This window comes from Geotrypetes seraphini, chromosome 2 (genome assembly GCF_902459505.1).
Source record: "Geotrypetes seraphini chromosome 2, aGeoSer1.1, whole genome shotgun sequence".
NCBI lineage: Eukaryota > Metazoa > Chordata > Amphibia > Gymnophiona > Dermophiidae > Geotrypetes > Geotrypetes seraphini.
The window spans coordinates 268,149,370-268,170,737 of NC_047085.1; the positions used below are offsets into that span (position 1 = coordinate 268,149,370).

At 46.3% G+C, this 21,368-nt stretch overlaps 1 protein-coding gene across 5 annotated transcripts in view; it reads right to left on the reverse strand.

Annotated features, from left to right (window-relative positions):
* The window catches only part of LOC117353556 (nuclear factor of activated T-cells 5-like), a 281,088-nt gene that overhangs the window by 198,103 nt on the left and 61,617 nt on the right, over positions 1-21,368 (reverse strand). For all 5 annotated transcript variants that reach the window (XM_033929614.1, XM_033929613.1, XM_033929615.1 and 2 more), the window contains exon 6: positions 21,168-21,251. In XM_033929614.1, the coding sequence (XP_033785505.1) occupies positions 21,168-21,251 (84 nt within the window). The remainder of the gene's footprint in view (positions 1-21,167; positions 21,252-21,368) is intronic.

Below are 21,368 nucleotides of genomic sequence, written 5' to 3' on the forward strand. Positions count from 1 at the left end.
ATGCCATATAGAAGGGGCAGAGGGTAGACAGTGGATGAAAGGAAGAGAGTGACAAGACTATGAGGAAAGCAGAAACCAGAGAAGACAAATGTAGAAAAAAATTATATTTATTTTTTTTGCTTTAGGGGAGATGCATCGCTGTTTCTGTGGTATTGCATTGTATACAGAGTCCAGCTTCATGGTGGTTCAATTTAACCTTTGTCTACGTTTTTCTATTTTATCCCCCCTTTTACAAAACTGTAGAGGGTTTTTTTTAGCACCGGCCATGGTGGTAATTGCTCAGAATTCTATGAGAGTCTGAGCTGTTACCACCATGGCTAAAATCCATGGCTAAAATTGTTTAGTTTTGTAAAAGGGAGAGGGGTTAGTTGTGATTACATATTCCATACTAGGCGAAGGTGTTTTCTGTGTTCTGTGTGTTCGAAAGACATGGTTTTCAGTTAGTATTCACTGTGTAGGATTGATCTGTACTAGTCTGGCTTGTTTAGTTTTACAATGGGTGCATTGATTTTGTACTGCTCAGTGCAGTATGAAAGATGCTGCTTTTTCCTAGGTACACTCTTGTGTGATGTGTGGATTGTTACTAAAAATCATGTTTTTCATACAGATGGGGGGGTGTAAAAAAATGATGGGCCTTGGGTGTCACATATGCTAAGTACACCACTGCCTTCATAGTTTATATCTAATCCACAAACCTGCTTTTAGGACCTACAGGGTATGTATCCCTCTGATTCATGACAATTTCACTTCTCATGTTATCTTATCCATTCTTTTTATTATACAACTGCTCAGATAAGCATCATTCTTTGACGTGATTGGACCTTGAAAACTAATGGCAACAGTGTTCTTCCCAGAAATTTTTTCCAGCCATGAAAACTATTTGCTGCATTTAAATGCCACAAAAAACATTTGCTCTGTTTAGTGTGCCGGAGTTAAAAAAGTTTGAGACGCGCTACTCTATACCATTTGAAAGAGCGCAAATATCTAATTATTCACTTCTAGAATTGCATACTTCTTAAATTTAATAAAAAATTATGGAACAAGTGTCAAACCTTAAGAAAGGCAGTCATACTGAGCATTGGAAAATAACTAATAATAATTAACTAATACAAATAGTACACATTTAGGGCTCTTTTTACTAAGCTGCGCTAGCAGTTTTACCACGCGTTTAGCTCGCGCAGAATTGCCGCACGTGCTAAACACTAATGCCAGCATTGAGCTGGCGTTAGTTCTAGCCGTGTAGCGCGGCAATTCTGCATGCGCTAAAAACGCTATTGCAGCTTAGTAAAAGGAGCCCTTAATTTTCCCCACCACCAAATTTCCCCGTCCCGCCCCACCCGGCTACTTTTTCATGCCACCCGGCTGGAAAAAATTTCTGGGGAGAACACTGTGAAGAATTTATATATATATATATATATATATAAATTCTTCACTTTTTCATTTGTATGGACCTTCAGATATCAACTGGATCATGAGTAATGCCCAGCAATCTCTTGTCTTCATCAGTCCACTTTATTGTTTATTTACTCAAAACTCTAAAATTCATTTAGTTTCATACTTATTCTTAATTTCATAACTCCATAAATATTTCTTCATTGTATTTCATTTTAGTTCACTTCACTTCCTTACTTAATATCTTTTTCTTCTAATTTAATCTTATTACTTAGCTACTTAGCTTCGAGGTTAGCTCTCAAATATTCATCAATGCCACCTCTCCCGACATGCATGTTTCAAACAAGATTTTTCTTCAGGGTCGAGGAGAACAATCGAATATGTGCAGTCTTTCTTCTTTACAGTGTATATGGTGCCGCAATATGTAAATAGGCACCATACAGTTTTATTAGATTAGAGATTTAAAAGAGGACAGAGAACAGTTAGTGATTTAGAGAGAAGTGACTAAGGACTACACTAACAATTGGTTAAGATTTATCAAGTGATTGCTTTAAAATAAATCAGCATTAACCCTGAAATATACTCTTTTGTGATGCTTACTCCATACTTTTCACCTTGATCAATGTTAACCATGACATCATGTCAGCTCCCAATTTTACAAGAAGTTCCCTTAAACTTGATATCAGTACAGATCCAGTATTGCTGCTTTTTTCGCATGTGTACATAAATAGTGTTTTCATTCTAAGGACAATATAGAGGCAAATCTGTAACTTGATGTTTGATAAAACCCTACATTCATAGAATAAATGACAAACACACCACCCATAAAGTCAGTGTAGATGCTTGTGCCTAAATGGTGTGGAAGTCCTACCCAGATTCTGTTCATGTGTATGCTCACCTGTAAAATACATACTATGGCAAGAGATGTATGCATTTACTGAATGGTGCTTAGGCAGAATTTTGTCATTTGGAAAGATTAGGTTCTTATTTTGGTAATCTTATTTCTAATAGACAGACACTTTATTACAGAACCTTCCTGCAAGAATTCTTGTAGAGAGCCTCATTAGCATTCTTTTGCTCCACCTCCCATCCGTCTGGGCTGTCCTCCAATTCCTTAGTTCGTACCAAAGCAGATGGTCAGCCTTGGATAGGAAATAGAATAGGGAGGGGTAAGGAGACTCTCCCCAATAAACGTATCGGTTCTGCTCATATCATTAACATATACCAGATGAAACAAAACTTAACCATTTGCCATACATAACAAGGTGAAAACAAACAAGTCACTTCTTCAATGCGGCAGTCAAATGGTTTGTAGAATTCCTAAAAAAAAAAAAAAAAAGAGAACATATGAAGCAAGAAAAAGTTCAAGAGTTCCCAAAAGTGGAGCGCCTTCTGTGAGGTACCACAAGGCTCTCCTCTATCCACTTTATATTCCAGTATTATAGAAAAGGAACCTAAACAATCACAACTGCTCCAGAACACTGCAGCCAGGCTAATCTTTCAAGTAAGCCGATTTGAAAAGGCTAGTCCACTGCTGCAAGAACTCCACTGGTTGCAAATGAGAAAAAGAACACAATTTTAAGACTGCTTGTATGGCCTACAAGGCAATATATGGAGAAAATTTATAACCCGCCTATCCTACAATTCTAGGCAGTTAACAGAATAACATACATAATAAAATAACTTACAAACATATAACCAAACTAAAAATAATACTAAAAGAATCATTAAAACAAAAATGTAGTAAGTCAAACTACAACTCTCAGTAAGAATACAAAACCATAGGCTAAAACCCCAAAATTATGAGAAACTTAGCTCAAATAGCCTAGTTTTAACCATTTTTCTGAACTGCAAAATACCAGACTGCCTTATCTCAAGAGGCAAGGTATGGGACCACTTGGCCCCATACTGCAAGCATGGTTTTACGGTGACCAGAAAGTTTCACCATACTCAAAGATGGCATTTACAAACATAACTTATCCATCGATCTTATGGATCTTATCGTTGTGATGGACAATAAAAGGGAACATGCTCTTTCAACAATTCAAAATCTACACAGCAGCATGAACTGACCTTTCCATCTCCTGTATATATTTGCTGGAAAAAACTATTTGAGTCCACCTTTGAATTCCAAGGACTCAAGGTCTGAAACAGCCTGCTGCAATTGCGTGCATCAGATCCCCATCACACTACATTAAAAATATATATATATACACACACACTCGTATAATTTACAGCTATGCGGGGGATTTAAATTATTTTTACCTTCGCTTCATAAGATGCACGGAGATTTCCACCCACTTTTGGGTGGAAAGAAAGTGTGTCTTATGGAGCGAAAAATGCTGTATATTATACCACTAATGGCCACGGAGGGAACACCTGACCGTCTCTGCGATGACTGAAAACGCGGAACATTTTTGTGTTGACACTTGTAGCCATCAGCAGCTGACCCCAAGACTGCACTATCAACTGAAAGGCCACAGGGCTTAGACACCACTCTCCGGGATCCAGCACATGACGACTGAGGAAGTCTGCTTGAACATTCTCCACAACAGCTATTTGAGAGGCTGAGATATCCTGAAGGTGGGACTCTGCCCAAACCATGAGCAGAGCCGCCTCCTGCGTTACCTTAGTGCTCTTGGTGTCCCCCTGACGATTGACATAGGCCACCGCCGTGGCATTGTCTGACAAAATTCTGACTTGCCCGACAAGGAGCGGAAGGTTAACAGGGTCAGCCAGATGGCTCTGGTCTCCAGCACATTGATTGACCAGGATGCCTCCTCTGTGGACCAGGTGCCCTGAGCTGAGTGACCTAGACACTGAGCTCCCCAACCGAGCAGACTGGCATCCGTGAGAAGCACCGTCCATTGTGGCTGATCCAGACTCATCCCTTGAAAAAGATGAGAGGTCTGGAGCCACCAACGAAGACTGCAGTGCACTAAGCCTCTCAAAGGAACAAGGAGATCCAAACTGTGCTTCTGCGGCGACCACCTCCGAAGCAGAGCATACTGAAGAGGACACATGTGGACTTGCGCCCACCTTACCATGTCTAGGGAAGCTGCCATCAACCCCAAGACTTGAAGGAAATCCTGCGTCCGAGGACACCGGGACGCCATAAGCAGGCGAATCTGAGATTGCAAATTGCTTACCCGGGCCTCTGGAAGGAAGACCTTCCCAAAGGAGGTGTTGAACAGAACCCCAAGGTACTCCAGACACTGAGATGGGACCAACTGACTCTTGGAAAGGTTGACCACCCATTAGAGAATGACACGGGGAAAAAATCTGTCCCCGTCACTGCACCGTCCCCGGCCCACCATCCTCTGCACCACCCCGTCACCGCCGTTCCCTTCACCACCCCGTCACCACCACTGCCATCCCATTCACCATCCCGTCACCGTCCCCGCAGCATCCATATAAGCCTCAGTACTGCAAAACACCATGAAGACAGAAGAGAGTCCTGCCACTACTACTATTGCACTGAGAATCTGCCCTGTAGTAAAAACAGAACATAAAATAAATCAATTGACTTGTCCTCCCTTGCAATGACGTGTCCCCCATGTTCACCTATAGCTCGAATCAGATCAATTGTGCACACTAAAAATGCAGGAGGATCTGGAACGTGAGCGCAGGCAGGCAGTAATACAAAAACAGCAGACACCCGACCGATTGCAGTGTTCCGCCATCTCTCTCCCTCCATCTCACCTTAGTATGCCGGCTTTCTTTTTTGCCCAGCCGCACGTGCGGGCTCATTTGTTCAATATTCTCCTCTGACGCAACCGGAAACAGGAAGTTGTAAGAGAGGAGAAGATTGATCAACTCGAGCAGCCGCGCAAGCGTGGCTTTTTGAACGCATGCGGCTGGGCGAAAAAGAAAGCCGGCATACTCTACATCAGTGTTTTTCAACCTTTTTACACCCGTGAACCGGCAGAAATAAAATAATTATTTTGTGGACCGGCAAACTACTAGGACTAAAATTTTAAAAGCCTGTTTCCGCCCCATCTCCGCAAGCTCGGTCACCTCAGTAACTATAGAAAAATAGACAAATATAGTGCAAAATATAGACAGCAGATATAACTTCTCAAAATTGACACATTTTGATCACTGAATTGAAAATAAAATCATTTTTCCTACCTTTGCTGTCTGGTGATTGATTTCATGAGTCTCTGGTTGCGTTTCCTTCTGTCTGTGTATCCTTTCTTTCATTTCTTTCTTTCTGCACTCAGGCCCAAGCATTGTCCCTTTCTATTCCCTCCCTCTTTCCTTCCTATGTCCTTAGTGCCCCCGGTGCCTCCTTCCCATGTCCTTAGTGCCCCTTCCTGTCTTTAGTGCCCCAGTGCCACCTTCCCATGTCTTAGTGCCTCCTTCCAGTCTTTAGTGCCCCCAGTGCCTCCTCCCCATGTCTTTAGTGCCCCCAGTGCCTTCTTCCCATGTCCTTAGTGCCTCCTTCCAGTCTTTAGTGCCCCCAGTGCCTCCTTCCCATGTCTTTAGTGCCCCAGTGCCTCCTTCCCATGTCCTTAGTGCCCCTTTTTGTCTTTAGTGCCCCCAGTGCCTCCTTCCCATGTCTTTAGTGCCCCAGTGCCTCCTTCCCATGTCCTTAGTGCCCCTTTCTGTCTTTAGTGCCCCCAGTGCCTCCTTCCCATGTCTTTAGTGCCCCAGTGCCTCCTTCCCACGAAGCCTCAGTCTAGGTCAAGGCACGAAGCCTCAGTCGAGGGCGAGGCACGAAGCCTCAGTCGACGTCGAGGCACAAAGCCTCAGTCGAGGGCGAGGCACGAAGCCTCCGTCGAGGTCGAGGCACGAAGCCCTCGTCGACGTCTAGGCACGAAGCCTCAGTCGACGTCGAGGCAAGAAGCCCTCGTTGACATCGAGGCCCGAAGCTCCAGTCGACATCGAGGCACGAAGCTCCCGGCGACGTCGAGGCACATCGAGGTTCCGAAGTCAGCACCGTACCAATGAACTGGTAAGAAAGGTGCAGCAGTGCGCTCCATAAGGGCAACCTCGATCTGAGTATTCCCATGGGAGGAGGCACGCTTTGAAGGTGCCTGGAATGCCTGAGACTCAGCCGATGGCATTACCGAGGTAATGCAGCTAAAAACAAAAGGAAGAAAGAAGACTTACCAGGGATCGAAGTTACTCAGTCCGATTCCAACGAAGAAACCCGGGTCCCGGCCATCCTGCTCACACGAGGTGAGCCGAGAGAGGCCAGGGAAGAAGAAAATACAGCTACAGCCAACGAGGCCTAGCCGCATGGCTAAGGCCCAAAAAGGGCCTGCCGGTAGAAACACAATAAAAAGTCCGTTTTAATTATTTTTATTTTTTTTGTAAAACAAAGAAATACACGATCAAGTAACCACGCACAGCGACACCCTAACAAAATAAAGAAGCCGCGGTGCTAGAAAGGCACATAGAAGAACGGAGAGAAGAGAGACAGGGCTTTCTGGCTCCGCGGAAAACTAAGAACTGAGGACCATGAGGAGGGTATGCGCCCTCTAGTGGATCAGGAAGGCACACACATGCGTGGTGCAGCACTAGCAAACTTGAAAGCTTCAATCAAGTTTGCTTGAAAAGCTGTCCGCGTCGGGGCTCCGTGGATGACGTCACCCACATGTGAGAATATGCTGCCTGCTTGTCCTGGGATAAGTCCAGGTACACAGATATCTAAGATTAATCAGAAACCACTGTCAGAGGCATACTGGAAATTACATTTGACTCCAGTCTGTAAGAAACAGGTTCTCCCTATATTTTTCTCCAGTCTCACACCTCACTCACCTTCCTTATCAATGAAACTAACCATTGTTTCAAACAGTTTACAAAAGATAGGGGTACTTAACTTCAGTAGATTCTATTGAAGTTCAATAGATTCTATTTTTTTTAGAATAAGACTCCAATCTATAAAAGCCCCCTCTCAACATCAACCCCTCTGGCCCTCTCTGCAATATTTCTTCTCTGTCTGGAACATCACCCCCCCTCTCTCTTTCTTTGTCTCTCATCCACAAGAGGACAGAAAATTTATTTCTACAATTGTAATGCTTGATGTATCTTTATAATATTAAGCTTTATAATATTAAGCTGTAATATTAAGCTTATTTCTGCACAATATATATATTCTCCATGTAATCACTTCTGGCTGTGCTTGTCATTTGATTTTACTTCCTAATGAATCTTCTGTGAGGGTATTGAACCTGGGACCTGGCGTATTTTAAGGCCACCTCAACATTACCCCTCCAAACCTTACATTTGGGGGGCTAAATTTTATAGCACACACCTTGCGTTACAAGCCATTCTCTAGCCAGGCCTGCTCGACACTGCTCGTGACCTTCCCCCTGCTGGGCTTCTCCTTATGACGCAACTTCCCTTTTTTTTTTTTTTTTGCAAACACAGTAAGTTGCATCATACAGAGGAGCCTGTAAGAGGAAAGGCCGCAAACCACTATGAAGCAAGCCTGTGTAGAGATTGGCTCACTCTGCAAGGTGTGTGTCAGCGGCAGGGAGGGAAGCTGTCTGGACCCATGAGTGAGTGAGGAAGCTGGAGCCGTCGGCCCCGATGAAAATGTAAGGCAAAGTAGGAGGAATTGGACCAGGAGAGGGGTTGGGGCTGGATGAAAGGGCACAGGAGTGGGGCTGGAGCTGAAGGGTAAGGCAGTGAGAGGTGCTTATCTATGGAGGGGAGGGCTGAAGCTGAAGGGAAGGGAGAGAGCTACAGGATCTGCAGGAGGGGAGCTGGAGGGATGGGGAAGAGGTGCTGGATGTGTTGGTGAAGGGGCTGAAGGGAAAACAAAATGCTATATTAAGCGAATGAAGGAATAGGGAATGAAATACTAAACACAACAGAGAGAGGGAGAGACACGGAGTTACCAGAAAGAGGGAAAATAATGGGCATGGAGAGGAGAATAGGGATAGGGACATAAAGGCATATGCTGCATGGGAATGGTACATGGAAGAGAGGGATAATGCCAGACATGGGAGGGGGTATATAGACACAGAGGGAAAGTGCTATATGTACAGTAGGAGAGAAAGCACAGTTACTTACCGTAACAGGTGTTATCCAGGGACAGCAGGCAGATATTCTTTACGCATGGGTGACGTCACCGACGGAGCCCTCGGTACGGACCTTTTTAACTAGAAAGTTCTAGTTGGCCGCACCGCGCGTGCGCGAGTGCCTTCCCGCCCGACGGAGGAGTGCGTGGTCCCCAGTTAGGATAAGCCAGCTAAGAAGCCAACCCGGGGAGGTGGGTGGGACGTAAGAATATCTGCCTGCTGTCCCTGGATAACACCTGTTACGGTAAGTAACTGTGCTTTATCCCAGGACAAGCAGGCAGCATATTCTTTACGCATGGGTGACCTCCAAGCTAACAAAGAGGGAGGGGGGATGGTTGGCCATTAGGAAAATAAATTTTGTAACACAGATTGGCCGAAGTGTCCATCCCGTCTGGAGAAGGCATCCAGACAGTAGTGAGTAGTGAACGTGTGAACTGAGGACCAAGTGGCTGCCTTGCAGATTTCCTCGATGGGCGTGGAACGGAGGAAAGCCACAGAAGCAGCCATAGCTCGGACTCTGTGGGCCGTGACAGCACCTTCCAGTGAGAGACCGGCCCGAGCATAACAGAACGCAATACAGGCAGCAAGCCAATTGGAAAGCGTCCGTTTGGAGACAGGACGACCTAGACGGTTCGGGTCGAATGACAAAAAGAGCTGAGGCGATGAGCGGTGAGCCCTGGTACGGTCAAGGTAGTAGGCAAGGGCACGCTTACAATCCAGCGTGTGCAGCGCCTGTTCCCCAGGATGAGAATGAGGTTTAGGGAAAAAGACGGGCAACACAATGGACTGGTTGAGGTGAAAAGCTGAGACCACCTTAGGAAGGAATTTGGGATGGGTACGCAGGACCACCTTGTCATGGTGAAAAACAGTGAAAGGTGGATCAGCGACCAGTGCATGCAGTTCGCTAACCCTCCTGGCAGAGGTGATGGCAATTAGGAAAAGCACCTTCCAGGTAAGAAGATTGAGCGAAGTTGTGGCAAGAGGCTCAAACGGAGGTTTCATGAGTGCTGATAAAACCACATTTAGGTCCCACACGACAGGAGGAGGCTTCAGAGGTGGTTTGACATTGAAGAGACCTCTCATGAACCGGGAAACCAGTGGATGAGCCTTGAGAGGTTTTCCGAGGATAGGCTCGTGAAACGCAGTGATGGCACTGAGGTGGACTCTGATGGAGGTAGATTTGAGGCCAGCATTGGATAGCGAGAGCAAATATTCCAGTACAGTTTCCACCGCTAAAGAGGTGGGTTCATGATGATGCCGTAGACACCACGAGGAGAACCTGGTCCACTTCTGATGGTAACATTGGAGGGTGGCCGGTTTCCTGGAGGCGTCCAAAATGAGATGGACAGGCTGAGATAGATTCTCTGGAGAGGTCAGCCCGAGAGAAACCAAGCTGTCAGGTGGAGCGAAGACAGATTGGGATGCAGTAGAGATTGATGCTGCTGCGTAAGTAGAGTAGGAAACACAGGAAGAGGAATGGGCTCCCTGGAGCTGAGTTGGAGCAGGAGGGAGAACCAGTGTTGTCGAGGCCACCGAGGGGCGAAGAGAATCATGGTGGCCCTGTCCTTGCGGAGTTTGGACAAGGTCCGCAACATCAGAGGAAGTGGAGGGAAGGCATACAGGAACCGATCTCTCCAATCGAGCAGGAATGCATCTGGGGCCAGACGATGAGGAGAGAAGAGTCTGGAACAGAATTGGGGCAGCTGATGATTGTGAGGTGCTGCAAAGAGGTCCACCTGCGGAGTGCCCCAGCGAGCAAAGATGGAGTGGAGTGTTGGAGGGTCCAGCGTCCACTCGTGAGGTTGAAGGATGCGGCTGAGATTGTCGGCCAGGGAGTTCTGTTCGCCTTGGATATAGACAGCCTTGAGGAAGAGATTGCGGGCCGTGGCCCAGGTCCAGATGCGTAGAGCCTCCAAACAAAGGAGGCGAGATCCGGTGCCGCCTTGCTTGTTTATGTAGTACATGGCGACTTGATTGTCTGTGCACAGGAGAAGAACCTGAGGACAGAGAAGGTGCTGGAAAGCCTTGAGGGCGTAGAACATGGCTCTGAGTTCCAGGAAATTGATGTGATGTTGACGCTCCTGTGGGGTCCAAAGTCCCTGGGTGCGTAGATCTCCTAGGTGAGCTCCCCACGCATAGGGGGATACATCCGTGGTGATGATCATAGAGTGAGGGGGCAGATGAAAGAGTAGACCCCTGGAAAGATTTGAGGAGTTCAACCACCATTGGAGAGATTGCTGAAGAGATGATGTCACAGAGATGGGATGAGAAAGAAGATCCGTAGTCTGTGACCATTGGTTGGCGAGAGTCCATTGAGGTGTGCGGAGGTGGAGACGTGCCAGAGGAAGGACATGTACTGTCGAGGCCATGTGCCCCAGGAGGACCATCATCTATCGGGCAGGAATGGAAAGATGCCTGAGGACTTGACGACAGAGATGGAGCAGAGTCCACTGACGATCGGAGGGAAGAAAAGCCCTCATTAGTGTGGTGTCCAGAACAGCTCCGATGAATTGAAGTCGCTGGGTGGGAAGTAGATGCGACTTGGGGTAGTTGATCTCGAACCCCAGGAGGTGGAGGAGAGAGATGGTGTGATGAGTAGCCCGTAGCACAAGTTGAGACGTAGGTGCTTTCACCAACCAATCGTCCAAGTAGGGGAACACCTGGAGGTTGTGAGACCTGAGGAAGGCTGCTACTACTATAAGGTACTTGGTGAATACCCTGGGTGAGGAAGCGAGGCCAAACGGTAGCACCTTGTACTGATAGTGGCGGTGTAGTACCTGGAAACGCAGGTAGCGGCGAGAATTCGGATTGATGGAGATGTGAGTGTAGGCCTCCTTGAGGTCCAGGGAACATAGCCAGTCGTGTTGAGAAAGAAGAGGGTAGAGCGTGGCAAGGGAGAGCATTCTGAACTTCTCCTTGACCAGACACTTGTTGAGGTCCCTGAGATCGAGAATGGGACGGAGGTCTCCCGTCTTTTTGGGTACCAGGAAGTAGCGGGAGTAGAATCCCTGACCCCTTTGTTCTGGAGGTACTTCTTCGATGGCATAGAGAAGGAGGAGGGATTGAACCTCCCTCAGGAGGAGGGGGGTTTGAGATGAGTGTGAAGCAGACTCTACGGGAGGGTTGTCCGGTGGAAGAGTCTGGAAGTTGAGAGAGTAGCCGTGGTGGATGATGTTGAGGACCCACTGATCCGATGTGATGACCTCCCAACGGCTGAAGAATATGCTGAGACGACCTCCGATTGGTTGTGGAAGAGGTAGCGAAGGCGGAAGACTGGCTATGCCCTGGAGAGAAGAGTCAAAAGGGCTGAGAAGGCTTTGCAGGTTGAAGAGGCTTGTTGGGTTGATTGGGCTGAGAACGAGCCTGGGCATGGTGTTGTTGCTGACGGGGCCGCCGAGGTTGTTGAGAAGGCGGATTGAGTGGCCTGGCTGAGAACCTGCGCTGATAAGAGGATTGAGGTCTATAAGGTCGGGCAGGTGGAGCCTTTTTCTTCGGCTTAATCAGGGTGTCCCACCTGGTTTCATGGGCCGAGAGTTCCTGGGTGGTGGAATCCAGGGACTCTCCAAAAAGTTCATCCCCGAGACAGGGGGCGTTGGCCAGACGATCCTGGTGGTTGATGTCCAAGTCTGAGACTCTCAGCCAGGCCAGGCGGCGCATGGCTACGGCCATGGCAGAGGCACGGGAGGTGAGCTCGAATGAATCGTATATCGAGCGGACCATAAATTTTCGCAACTGAAGGAGGCCAGAGATGTGTTGCTGAAAAAGTGGAACCTTGCGCTCCGGGAGGTATTTTTGGAGGGCGGACAGCTGCTGAACCAAATGTTTCATGTAAAATGAAAAATGGAATGAATAATTGTTCGCCCTGTTGGCCAGCATGGCATTCTGGTAGAGCCTCTTGCCAAACTTGTCCATGGTCTTACCCTCTCTGCCAGGAGGGGTAGAGGCATAGACACTGGAGCCCTGAGTCTTTTTTAAGGTGGATTCAACAAGAAGGGACTCATGGGGCAATTGAGACTTGTCGAACCCTGGAATAGGGATGACACGATAGAGGTTGTCCAGTTTACGGGGGGCCCCCGGTACCGTAAGGGGGTTCTCCCAATTTTTGTAAAAGGTCTCCCGTAGGATGTCATGTACGGGGAGCTTGAGGAACTCCTTAGGAGGTTGTTCAAAATCTAAAGCCTCGAGGAAGGCTTGAGATTTTTTAGAGTCTGATTCCAGAGGAAGGGATAAGGCTGCAGACATCTCCCTGAGGAACTTTGAAAAGGAGGACTGCTCAGGTTTGGAGGTGGCATCGGGTGCCGATGGATCCTCATCAGATGAGGAGAGATCCTCCTCGGTACCGGGGGGGGGACTCTTCCCTTAAGTCTGGGTCCCGGACCTCTGGGTGTGCATGCCGAGACACCGGGGTGGAAGGTGCGGTATGGTGAGTCTTGGATAAAGATTTTCCAGAGCGCACCGAAACGGTACCGGGAGAAGAGGACCGGCGTCGATCCCGGTCCCGGGAAGTATGGTGCCCTGCCCGGTCCCGAGGAGGATCCGTCGTGGTATGGGAGTGAACCACCGGATGGGCATGAAGTTGCTCAGCCGAAAGAATCGGCATGGAGGTGTTGATAGGTACCGATGGGGTGGATACCGGGGGCTCGGGCCGGTCTGGTACCGAAAGGAGCAGTGCCAGGATAGTGGGTAACAGGTGCTCGAGCTGACGCTGCAACTGTTCCTGGAGTTGAACTTGGAGGATGGCCGTAATACGGTCATCCAGGTGTGGCACCGGAACCGCTTTCTTTTGCTTCGGTTCCTTAGGTGCCGCTCCACGCCCCGGCGATGAGGAGGCCGATGATGAGGCACTCACCGAAATCGGGGCGGAGCGCTTGCGGGGTCGGCGCGAGGCCGGCAAGGTCGGTGTCGCCACTGTGGCTGGTGGACGCTCGAGGGAAGAGGGAGGCTTCTTAGCCAGCTTACCTGGCGCCAGAGACGCCGATGTGGGGTCGGGCGTCGTCGAAGTAGACGGTGCCGATTTCTGTGGTACCGCTGTCGATGCCGAGGAGTCCATCGTTGACCCGGTGCCGAACAAAAGATTTTGTTGGATTTGTCGGTTTTTAAGCGTCCGCTTTTTAAGAGTGGCACAGCGGGTGCAGGAGTCCGCCCGATGCTCCGGACCCAAACACTGTAAACACCAATTGTGTGGGTCAGTGAGGGAGATCGGGCGTGCACACCGCTGGCACTTCTTAAAACCGACTTGCGGGGGCATGAAGGGGAAAACAGCCTCCGCAAAATCGAACCCCGAGGCCTGTATAATGGCAACAGGCCCCGCCGGGGCAAAGTCGAAAAAAGGGAAAAAAAATATAAGTTTTTTTTTTTTTACAAATCAAAGAAAAAAGAAACCCGAAGGCAAAAAAGAAGAAAAAAATGGAAAAAATCGCGAGCGGGAAGGCAAAAAGTGATTTCAACGGCCGTTGAAAAAACACACGCGTCTTCTTCGCTCCGCGGAAACGAAGAAACTGGGGACCACGCACTCCTCCGTCGGGCGGGAAGGCACTCGCGCACGCGCGGTGCGGCCAACTAGAACTTTCTAGTTAAAAAGGTCCGTACCGAGGGCTCCGTCGGTGACGTCACCCATGCGTAAAGAATATGCTGCCTGCTTGTCCTGGGATAATAGGAATACAGAAGGGAGATGAATAATGCAGGAAAGTGATGATAAATACAGGGAAATGGGCAGAGGGGAGATGCTGGACAAGGAGGTTATAGGGGACCCAGAGAAGGGAAAAATAGATACATAGAGATGGAAGATTGATGGTGAGCACAGAGAAGAAGAAATGTCAAATGACCCTGGCGAGTGAGTTAAGCGATAACAGAGGGAAATAGAAATTAGAGCTTGCAACCAACATTGTCTGAAAAATAAAATGACCAGACAACAAAAGGTAAAAAATAATTTTATCTTCTATTTTGTGATTAGCATATATGAGAACTGAAATGTTTATCCTGCTGGTGTTAAACATGGGTAAGGCCCAGGGCAGAAATTTGGGAGGGAACCCCAAAGCCCTCTACTAGCCCCTGCCATCTTCAGCTTCCAACAGGCTTAGTGGCTTTCTCTAGCCAGGGAGCAGTTGCCCTAATTGCACTCATTAGTCTAACACCATCCCTGGCATGTGTGATCTTTATTTTTTGCACAGTATAGAAGAAAATGAATCTTCTTATTTATTTGGTGTTGTACTATATGGAAGGTGTGGCTTCTTGGGATTTTGGTCAGTTATTATGTATTTGGCATTTGTGTTCTATCCTTTTTCTGTATTTGTGATTTATAAAATTACAGTTGTACAGCATATTGTTCCTTTTTTATACTTTAATAAAATGATTTCAATATAAAATAGCTATTCAAGACTTGTGTGGATGGGATCAAATAGAGTCCATGGAGACAGGGCAGGAATGGGGACAGAGTCCGTGAGGATGAGGCAAGAATGGGAACAGAGTCCACAAGGACGGGGACAAATTTCCCCCCCCCCTTATCATTCTCTAGTTCCAATAGTTTATGTTTGTGTGTTTTTTATTTGGACATCTTTGTAATGAAAAATAGTCATAAAAGACAGATATACTAAGGGCCAACACGTCTAAATAGGTCATTAAAAAAAATAATAATAAGACGTCTTACTGTTATGAAAATGGACATTTTTCTCTACTGGATTTCTGGGTGTCTTTCCCAAAACATCCAAACTCATAGTTAGACATCCTATCAAAGTGTCTTTGGAGGATGAGAACTATCCATGTTATTACTTTAAAGGAAGGCAATCTGAAAGAGGAATAAATTAGGACCCCCCTACACCCTAATAGCTAGTGTTACCCCCTTTGACTGAAATAACAGCAGCGAGATGCTTTTTGTAGCCATCTACCAGTCTCTGACATTGGTCTAAGGAAAGTTTGGCCCACTCCTCAATGCAGAATTCTTTCAGCTGTGAGATGTTTGAGGGGTTTCTTGCATGTACAGCCCGTTTAAAATCACCCCACAGCATCTCAATGGGATTAAGATCAGGGCTTTGACTCGGCCACTCTAAGACTCTCCATTTCTTAGCCAGTCCTTGTTGGATTTACTGGTATGTTTTGGGTCATTGTCGTGTTGCAGGGTCTAGTTTCGCTTCAGCTTTAATTTTCTTACAGATGGTCTCATATGTTCCTGAAGCAGCCTCTGATACATGGTAGAATTTATGGTGGATTCTATGATGGTGAGCTGGCCAGGTCCTGCTGCAGCAAAGCATCCCCAAACCATGACACTTCCACCTCCATACTTCACAGTTGGAATGAGGTTATTTTCCTGAAATGCTGTATTTGGTGTACGCCAAACATGTCCTCTTTTCTGGTTCCAAATAATTCACTTTTAGACTCATCTGTCCATAGAACATTATTCCAGTAGTCCTGGTGTTTGTCTATATTCTGTCTGACAAACTTCAATCTGGCCTTGATGTTTCTCTTGGAGAGCAAAGGTTTCCTCCTTGTATACCTCCCATGCAAGTTAAATTTGTGCAGTCTCTTTCTGATTGTAGAGGCATGCACTTTCACATCACCAGTAGCAAGAGCCTGTTGTAGTTCATAGAAACATAGAAAATGGTGGCAGAAAAGGGCCATAGCCCATCGAGTCTGCCGCTGCCAAGTATCCGCCCCCCTGAATTTATTCCCTTAAAGATCCCACGTGAGCATCCCATTTTCTCTTAAAATCTGTCACGTTGCTGGCCTCAATCACCTGCAGTGGGAGTCTGTTCCACTGATCCACCACTCTTTCGGTGAAGAAGTACTTTCTGGAGTCGCTATGAAACTTCCCTCCCCTGATTTTCAGCGGATGACCTCTGGTGGTCGAGGGTCCCACAAGACAGAAGATATTATCTTCCGACTCGTTGCGTCCCGTGATGTACTTAAACGTTTCAATCATGTCTCCCCTCTCTCTTCGTTCCTCAAGTGAGTACAGCCGCAATTTTTTTAGTCTTTCTTCATATGTTAGATCCTTGAGCCCCAAGACCATCCTGGTGGCCGTTCGCTGAACCGACTCGATCCTCATCACGTCTTTTCGGTAGTGTGGTTTCCAAAACTGAACACAGTACTCCAAGTGAGGCCTCACCATGGATCTGTACAGCGGCATGATGACTTCAGGTCTCCTGCTGACAAAACCTCTACGGATACAACCCATCATTTGTCTTGCCCTGGAGGAAGCTTTCTCCACCTGATTGGCAGCCTTCAGGTCATCACTAATGATCACCCCTAGATCACGTTCTGCCGTGGTCGTAACCAGGGTCTCACCATTTAGTGCATAAGTTCCTGTGATGACATTTTAGGGTTTTGGGAGGTTTCTTTGAATAATAAAGCTTTATTTATAACCCGTCATACCTTTTCAGTTCAAGATGGTAGAGCATCTTGCGGTCTACTCTGGGGGTCAACTTGCTTGGACATCCAGACCTGGGCATGTTGGCTGTTTGGAAAGTCCTCTACTTGTACACTATTTTCCAGACCATGAAATGGCTAATGTCAAATTCTTGCGAGATATTTTTAAATCCCTCACCAAACTTATAAGCTGCTACAATCTTCTTTCTGAAGGCCTCAGACAACTCTTTTGATCTCAACATAGTGTTCACTCTCACCGCAGCAGTCATAAGCACACCAAATTAAATGTCTGAAGTTAAGTAGAGCAAATCTCCTTCAAAATACTGAGTAACGATGTTCTAATCATGTGCACCTGATGTGATACACCTGTGTGTGATTTGAGAGCTACTTTAAGTGGAAAGATATGTGGGGGTGTCCTAATTAATTCCTCAGTTAGAATACACATTTTTGTGGATATCTTGTTTCATGAGTAAATCAAGGAAAATTTTTGTTGTTTACCTGCAATTACATCACTTTCTTTTCCAGAGATTTAAACAAACAAACAAAAAAAGATTTGACATCGATATCAAATTTCAAGTTTAATTAAAAGTTTGATTTAATTGCAGTTTCATATTTCAAAGTGATGTACAAAACAGACATGGACAAAACAGACAAGTACAAAAGGGAAAATGGGTGGAACTGCAAATTAAATTAAAGAAAAGAGAGAAAAAAAAAGGTTAAAACAAAAAGGAAGGGGTAACTTTATTCATTAAAATTAAGCTAGCCTCGTGAAAGTTTCAAATGCATCTTAAGAACATAAGATTAGCCTTATTGAGTCAGACCAATGGTCCATCAAGCCCAGTAGCCTATTCTCACAGTGGCCAATTCAGGTCACTAGTACCTGGCCAAAACCCAAGGAGCAGCAATATTCCATGCTACCGATCCAGGGCAAGCAGTGGCTTTCTCCATATCTTTATAGAATCATATTTTAGTGCTCCTTTGAATCTATTGAGGATCCTTTCTTCCCTAATATAAGCTGGTAACGAGTTCCATATTTGAGGTGCTGTAAGAAAGATCTTGAATATTTCATGGGGTGTCCTAATTTTTTCACATGACTGTAGCTTGAATATCCAGCAAACATTGTACAGTGACTTTGCACCATGAGTGCTGTGGCAGGTCGACCTGCGAGAGAATCCACAAACCAATCCATCAGAAGACAGGCAAGTCCAAAATGAAGCTTGACCCTAGAATGTCCAAGACTCATAGGTTGGATGAAAGGTGAGCCAAGGCCAGCAGGCAACTGATAGTCTTCCCCCTATCTGTAGAGGGGCATACCTCAGCCTGGCGTCATTGCACCTTTGTGTGCAAAACAGGAGGCAGATGGCTGGAAGCACCTGCAGTTGGAGTACCATTGCCGGGAACTCTGGGAAAATCTCTTGAGACTTGGCAGTCATATACGGGCAGAATCCCATGGAGCCACAAACAATAAGAGTGACCAGAATCTCTGAAGAATCTGGGCATGCTTTCAGGCAAGGACATAGGGCAATGGTCTACAACAGAATTCATGAGGTCATCCAGTCCCCTGCCAAACCAAAACCGCTTCTTAAAGGAAAGTTATCCAAAGGAGCCTTGTAAATGGAATGAGCAACTCATTGTCAGATCAAGAGCATCCAGCAAGCAAAAACAGAATATGCCAGCACCTTAGCTAGTACTCACATAAGAAGGCAAAAGAAGGCGAGGATGAAGCGCCACAGTCTCAGTCTCCATGACAAACAGATGCGAGTGACAAAGGATGCTGCTGAAGCAGCCTTAATGCTTAAAGCAGCTGCAGCAAAAGTCTCTGGAGGACAACATCCAACCTGGCTGTCCTGCATATCTGTAATCATACACCACCTGCCATGGGAAAAAGAGATGCTGGAGGACACCTGCACAACTAAAAAAATCTACCCTAAGCCGACTCAGAAGCTGCTGGCATTCCTGTGCTCGTGGATAAAACTGAGACACTGTCCACGCTATCATAAGAGCTCCTTCCTCTCAGCCTAGCATTGCTATCAGTCAGCATTTTCAGTTGGCCTAACCAATGTCAGCAAAGGCCTATGGGACATTATATCAATCTGACTCTGGAATGTTGATGCAGATAGACCCTAAATGCTCCTGCACAGAATTCACATACATTAAGCATCCAGGAAGACTAGATTGTTTATCTAGAAGATAGGCTATTTGAATGGGACAAAGAAGCCAGAGACTAATCCCATCTACCATGCTTACAAGTGTCACACCTTCCTTATCAATTAAACTAACCATTGTTTCAAATAGTTTACAAATTATAAACAGAAAGATACTGGGAAATACAATAGTTTCTATATTTAGAATAAGATTCCAAAATATAAATGCCTCCTCTCTGCAACACCCCTCTTTCTCTCTCTCTCTGGAACCCGAAGCTTGGAACATCACCCTCCCCACACTTCCCAAAAGACATACTGCTCTGAGATTAACAAGATCATAATAGGGAAAAGCGGAAGACTGGGAGCACACTCCACAAAGCCAGGAATAAAAAGTGGAGAGCCAGCTAAGAGACCAAATTCAACTCCTGCAGAGACGCAGACATAAGATCTGGCAAAGCTGCTCCCAACTGAGGAGCCAGAATAGTCCCTGAACTCCCGTGCCCTGAAGCGCTGTGCTGGCGCATAAAGGGCCAGCGAGCTGGTCATCATCTGAAGGATCACCCAGAACAGGATCAAGTAGCGCTGAAACAGCGGCAAATTGAGAGGAAAATACGCTCATAGAAGCAATGCCACTTACAGACAGAGCAGAGATGAAGTAGGACTGCACAGGGAAGAATGCCTGCTGCAAGATGCATTCCGTAAATATACCATAAAGTCTGCGAAGGACTCCAGCTCCTCAGATTATATTACATTGTTGTTTATATACTGTATAACCTTGCAGTTCTATGCAATTTACAGCTAGAAGAAGCTGAGACAATCTCAGGAAATACAGATTCACAAATTATCCAGTTCTAATTTTGTAAAAATTTATCACATAGATGTGTTTTCAGAAGTTTTTTTAAAATGACAGAAGAATGCGGTTCGGAGACTGCAGAGTGTCCGCAGCCTTCTGCAAGGAACCAACAGCTGTGCCTAGCTCCGATCACAAAAGAAGTTGCCCCGACAGGCTAGCCAAGTATTTAGTCATCTGCTGAACCAGGGAAGAGGCTAAGCCTTACGCTGCTGCCACTCCCGACTGCGCCACGCAATATGTGGCATAAAAATGCACCAAAAGCGCCCAATTTGTGCAATCCTGGCATGACTCCACATCAGGAGAGCCCAAGGTTTGGAGGAAAAATTTGTAGTTTTAGAGAGAAGTAGGGAGCTTTTGAAAAAAAGATCACAAAAAATCCAAGATGGCTGCCACTAAATTCACACCAAAATTACAATTTTTTTCATGTAAAACAAACCTTAAAACAGCGATTTTATGATTTTTTAAGTGGGGGAACACAGGGGACAAGCAGAAACCTTCAAAACTGCACCCCCCCCCCAAATCACCTCACAGGCTGCGACAGCCTTTACTCACTGTGACCTGTGCTGAAATGCTGGAAATGTGCTGCAGCCTGCCATGGCTCTCTTACAATAGCTGGAATCAGAGAACCACTGCCTGATGCTTGGAATATCTCCATGAAACTGATCTTCGGGATGCCAGTCAGATTCCATGTCTGACTGGACCTCCACCCCTGCGGACGGCCGCTATGACAAACTGAATCATTTCCATGTAAAAGCGCAGAAATGTGAGCGCTGCATTGACTTGAGTAAGGTCCAAGAAAATCTTCAAGCCTTACTTCGGTACGATAAAGTATAAAAAGAATCCGCCTGAGAGTTCAGCGACACCAGCTTTATGGCCTGAATGTTGAGCAACCTTCTCACAGTGGTGGGTGACGGGTGGAGGGCTCCCTGTGGCTCAGTTGATTGGGGCAGGAGAGTAACTTTGACAGGAAGGAGGAGCTGTGCCAGGCAGTTCCTCCTGCTCTTTACCGGTGATTCTCTACTCAAACAGTGTGCATATAATTTGCATGCTGTTATGCTAAGAATTGCCCATAAAATAAAAGTCACTCCCACTACAGGCACTACAACAACTCGCCTGATTTTACTGCGAGTTTTGAGATTCTGGCTCATTGTGCATTCTTTTTGAAGGATGAATACAATTTTGCATTCCAAATGATCAAATGTAGCTACTGAAAACTTTGTTCCATTTCCTTAAGCCATGCATGTGACTGCACATTCATGTAGGCAAAAATCACAAAACAAAGCCAAAGCAACAATGCTATCTTTCTATGAAATATAAAAATATTATAATTGTTCCACTTTAATATCTACAGGAAACCCCCCCCCCCCCCTCCAAACAACTTACCAAGAGCAGGTTCTGTTCCTTTGCAGGATGCAAACCATTCATCCAAAGTCCGAGACTCATGTTTAGGAGTCTCAATTTCAACTTCTGAAAAGAAAAATGTTGATTATTTTCTAACAAACTAGGAGAGTCACAAAAGAATCTGTTATAGAAATAAATCCTGGTACTCTAGGGCAGGGGGTCCCAAACCCCCGGTCCGCGGCC